The 5,439-nt window shown below is 41.6% G+C and overlaps 1 protein-coding gene across 1 annotated transcript; it reads left to right on the top strand.

The window, feature by feature from the left end:
• Positions 1 to 447: 447 nt before the first annotated feature.
• sox1b (SRY-box transcription factor 1b) lies at positions 448 to 4,021 on the top strand. Its single transcript, XM_084105206.1, has one exon. It carries the CDS (start codon positions 2,438 to 2,440, stop codon positions 3,464 to 3,466), a length of 1,029 nt encoding a protein of 342 aa, XP_083961332.1. The 5' UTR covers positions 448 to 2,437; the 3' UTR covers positions 3,467 to 4,021.
• Positions 4,022 to 5,439: the final 1,418 nt, after the last annotated feature.

Below are 5,439 nucleotides of genomic sequence, written 5' to 3'. Positions count from 1 at the left end.
CTGAGCTTTTGGAACACAGACCAACACACAAGGATTTTAGTGCTATGAAGCTCAGTTCAGGGTAGAGGCACTTGCAGTTCACCAAGCTTATAGTGCATGTGATTTCCATTATAGTCTTTATTGGGTTTCTGTTTCCTTGCACTTTATTGTGTTCTTCCTATATCCGTGGTTCTCATTCATGGTCCTAACAGGACCTATGATGTGCATTATCATTAAATCAAAGTAAAATAAATAATAATATTCTATTGTTACATTTTTCTTTTTCAAATGGTCACATTAGAACATTTGATCTTTTTTATATATATGTAAGCCTACATTTAATAATTTAGCAGATACTCAAATGTATGTTGGCCTATTTATTTTTGGTATATAAAATAGCACACACTTCAATAATGTTTTTATTTTTTAAGGTTTTAGTTTTTTTTAAGGAGAGGGAGGGGAGGGGGGGTCCTTTCTAAAGCTCAATGTATGTATTAATGTTTAGTCATTTTATCTGAACTGGAGATTGATTCGATGGGCACTTACAATTGTTTATTTCATTTATTAATTTAAATATCTGTATCTTGACACCATTGTTAATCCAGTTGTGTAATTCAACAAATAAGGCATAATTGACTGATGGCAACACCTTTTCCACTTCCACTGATGGGTGTGATGATTAACACATTAACCGATGCGATTATGCGATATTTATTTTTCGCATCGGTTCACAATTAATGGAGATATTCTGAGAGCAAGTCTTGTGTGAAATCTGAGCGACTCCCTGGCCCTTCAATATCACGCACCTCACATTTTCACGTTTAAAAGGGTATTTGGAGAAACTCAAAATATTCCAAGGTTTTCTTCCATAACTATTTAACAGATTGTGTCGTGAAACTCGCACGTACAGATTTGTTATTAAACAGTGAAAATATATGTGGGGAAACAGAACTTGTTGCTGTGATTCGAGTAATACATGTCGCCTATAGTTTATATAAAGCCGAGTTTCTTCAGTAGGACAGTGCGCTGCTGGTCCTCGTATGTGCACGTCCAGTAGACGGCGATCACACTCTAAATTAATGTAGAGCACGAGGTGACAAATTTTGCTTTTCATTTGCACATTTTGTGGATCAAAATTATTAGATTTCCGACAAAACAAGCCCAGGGAACGTGTGAGTAAAACGGCCTTCGTAAATGTGTTTGATCTTGTTTTCCACTGATGACGTCAAAGCGAACCGGGGATTATTTTACGTGTTTTTGAACTGGCGAATTGCTGAGTTATTAATTTTTTATTCATTGGGAAGAATGTTACTTGTGATATTGTAGCCTATTGTTTAAGTCAACATTTCCGATACCAATAAAAAAAAAAGTGCTAGGAAATTGAGATAGGCTTAGCCTACTGCAGCGCTGGGGGAAAAAAATAACATGGCAGGTTTACACCAATTACTTTTTTTTTTTTTGCACACTAACCATTTTTGAGCTGTTCCCCACTCTGCACTTGATGACAAAAGGCCTCACATGGCACATGCACTGGGCGTGAGTCACCTGTTTCTTAGCAACCGTCACAACATGAAAACACCTGTGGCACCAATTTATTCAAATAAGGGACTTTTAAGGATTGTGATAAAAACTGTGATAAATAATGGAAAATATACTGGAAACGTGTGTGTGAGGGAAAATCTCTCTATATAAAACTTTAACACAAACAGTCTGTTTGCAGAGAAGTTTATTTAATTCTTATTTGGGGCATTTGTATTGTTGTGGTTAAAATAGTTGCAATAGTGTTTCAATATAATTATTGCGGTTCACATAACAGGAATTGTTCTGACAGAAAACCATATCAGCTACATGGAAATAAAAACCATTGCTCACATGTTTGAAGTTCAGTCTCCGGCGTTTCAAAAAGGTGATGTGTTCAGTAAACATTAGAGCCAATTTAAAAAAAAAAACTGATTTATTCCAGTGAAAAATTTACCCCAAATAACGTGTCAACAGTGGTTTTTAGCCAACTGTTTACCTTCCGCGTGCCGCAGAAAAACCCTTCAGCTGCGCCCGTGGCGCGCGCGATCTCTCCCTTGCTCGTCACCTGACCGCGAGCCATATGCAAATCAGCCCCGTCCTCAAACGCCATTGGCTCTCTCTCACTCATTTATTCCCTGTCAAAGCGCATCATATGGCCGCTCTTCCACTAACTTTTCTAGCTTGCCGCTGAAAGTAGCTCAAAGACAATTCTGCAGTGCACTGGATGTGAAAATCACCCCGAGAGGAAGTTAGAATAAAACAAAAGGGAGACGAGCTGCCGCAAAGTTCCCATCCATCATCCTGTGTTTGGATTGTACCCATCTCCTGTTCGAGTGGCCTCTTTTGTTATTAGGAGGTTCTACGCGTGTGCGCCTGCCAGCGGACGGGGACGTGTGAATGTTTCTGTGTGTGAGCTGAGTAAGTTAAAGCCGGGTGAATGTATAGCATGATGATGGAGACGGACTTGCATTCTCCAGGAGCCCAGACTAACACAAACACGGGCCACACGGGACCCAACAGCAAAGTTAACCAGGACCGCGTCAAGAGACCTATGAACGCGTTCATGGTGTGGTCTCGGGGTCAGCGCAGAAAAATGGCTCAGGAGAATCCAAAGATGCACAACTCGGAGATCAGCAAGCGCCTCGGAGCGGAGTGGAAAGTCATGTCCGAGGCGGAAAAGCGACCCTTCATCGACGAGGCGAAAAGACTGCGCGCCATGCACATGAAGGAGCATCCGGATTACAAGTACCGACCCCGGAGGAAGACCAAGACGCTGCTCAAGAAGGACAAGTACTCTTTGGCGGGTGGCCTGCTCGCTGGATCAGGGGGCGGAGGCGGCATGGGGATGGGGATGGGGATGGGGATGGGTGCAGCGGGGGTCGGGCAGAGGTTAGACAGTCCGGTGGGTCACGGTGGCAGCACCGCGGCGAGCTACGCGCACATGAACGGCTGGACCAACGGCGCGTACTCAGGCCAGGTGGCGGCTGCCGCGGCTGCTGCCGCGATGATGCAGGAGGCTCAGCTCGCCTACAGTCAGCACCCAGGCAGCGGAGCGCATCACCACCACGGGCACCACCACCATCCACACAACCCCCAGCCTATGCACCGCTACGAAATGACGGCTCTCCAGTACAGCCCCATCTCAAACTCTCAGAGCTACATGAGCGCCTCGCCGTCAGGCTATGGGGGAATATCCTACGCGCAACATCAAAACTCCAGCGTGGCTTCATCTGGGGCCATCGGCGCGCTGGGCTCGCTGGTCAAATCGGAGCCGAGCGTGAGCCCTCCCGTTACCGCTCACGCTCGAGCCCCTTGTCCCGGAGACTTGCGCGAGATGATAAGCATGTATTTACCGACGCCGGAGGGAGGGGACCCGTCCGTTCAGAGCAGACTTCACGCTGTACCGCAGCACTATCAAAGCTCCACGACGAGCGTAAACGGAACCGTTCCACTGACACACATATGAAACGATTCGCAACCATACGCATTCAGACTCGAATAACCAAATATGTACCTCTTTTAGAGCATAACTACCTTTTTTTGTACAGAATGTCTGTTCTTGTAAATTTGAAGGTGATTTTATTTAAATATAGGCTAATACTTAAACTGAAGGGTGTCCTCGGGATGTTGTCTGAATAATTTGTCCGGAATGACACCATATGCGTGAGCTTTACACATTTGCGAGGGATTAATTATTCTTATGTGAGTGTGTGTGTGTGTGAGAGAGAGAGATGGTAGGCTACTATGTTTTAAAAAAAAGAGTGGTTGCAACAGTGAATAGTCAAAATACAATGTTTTTAAAGTTTTCTAAGATTTTTCTCTATCACACTATGATTTGTCAACACGTGAGTTACTGTATTTGCTCTATTCCTTATTTGTTTGTTGTATTTTTTTCCCTTGTAAATTGTGAATATATTACAGAGAAGATTGATACACATCTGTAAATATAATTCGGATTTGCCAGGAAAAAGAGGAAACGTTTTGCGTTGATGTGAGAAGAATAAATTTGCTTTTGCTCTGATTCTGGAAAGTTAGTTTGCTTTGTTGTTTTGCTTTTTGCGAGCTGGAAATTGAATATTCTAAATGTGATAACGTTTATATGTCTGTATAAACCACTAAATTTAGTCACTCTCTGATTGATCTATTCTGAAACTTTTTTTTAAATATTGGGACAAAACAATGTGTAAGAACGAATTATTCAATTGGAAATATTTTCAGCACAGTATTAGGCTATTTTAATTATATAGGTGTAGCATTCAGGCTATCAGATATAAAATGTAAAATTGAAACATGTTTGTATCTTCAACTGACAAACGACAAAAAAAAAACCAAACAAAAAAAACGACTGACACTACGCATATGTAGGACCACGTGCAATTGTGTTTATTATTATAAATCACGTTTCCAAATAATTTTCCATTGCTATTACAATTTCTCGGGTAAGTTTTTTTTTTTTTTTTTTTTTGTCACTGGGAAATTTCAGTATGCGTGATGAATGAAGGGGAAACTTAAAGCCTAAATAGGCTATATTACTCAATGAATATCACTTTATTGAATGTAAACGTTTTAAATGAGTTTTATACACTTATAAACGCTCCACTTAGATTCGTGTTGTGTCTGTCTAATAAATGAAACCTCTTCAGATCGCTTGATAATTACTATTTATTTGATGCCACTATTTTTGTTGAGCGTGATCAGCTGCTTTAATTGCGACAAAGCTATTTTACAGTAAGGAAACCTTCTGTATTTTGTTTCTTTCAATAAGCCTTCCGTGGCGTTGTTGCTGTGTCTTGATGCATATGATGGAGGTCAAAGTTCAAGACCTCTCAAAATAAAGAGTGTCCAATGAAAAACGAAGAACAGCAAATAGAGAGCGAACCACATTATTCATTGTTCAAAGGACCAACCCCTGTTTTTTCCCTGTGAGCCCCGGATTGTGCAGACATATGCTTTAAATCCGCTCCACTTCAATTAAATCCGCCCGGGTTCCCGCGAGCCACTCATGACTATATTTACCGGATATGGAATAATTGCGTTCTAAATCTCCTAATGGAATTAAAAATGTTACTGTTTATTTCCACTTTTGATATGCATTTTAAGAAGAATTCTATTTTTTTTCTTCTTCGCCTTGTGGCTTATTTTCTTTTACTAAAATTGACAACCTAATTTTCTTATAATTGAATCAGTGGTGGGCCGTCAAGCAAATGTTGCTCGTATCCTCCGTGGGGTGTCAGTGGGATTAAGATGAATGCAGAGTGCGTGGCAGAGAGTGTTTTGTGTCAGGGAAAGAGGAGGATTAGACAGCCCTAAAAGCTGAACCCCCGGGTCAGCGACAAGTCACATTCTTATTACAATGACACCCACCGGAAGAGTGACGTGACGCGGGAGCTTTCCCGCAACAAGTAGCAGGATTCAGGGAGCTCTTTCAACTTCAGTTCT

Source organism: Abramis brama (genome assembly GCF_963993115.1).
Source record: "Abramis brama genome assembly, chromosome: 2".
NCBI classification, from domain to species: Eukaryota; Metazoa; Chordata; class Actinopteri; order Cypriniformes; family Leuciscidae; genus Abramis; species Abramis brama.
This window is presented reverse-complemented; position numbering and strand designations above follow the sequence as displayed.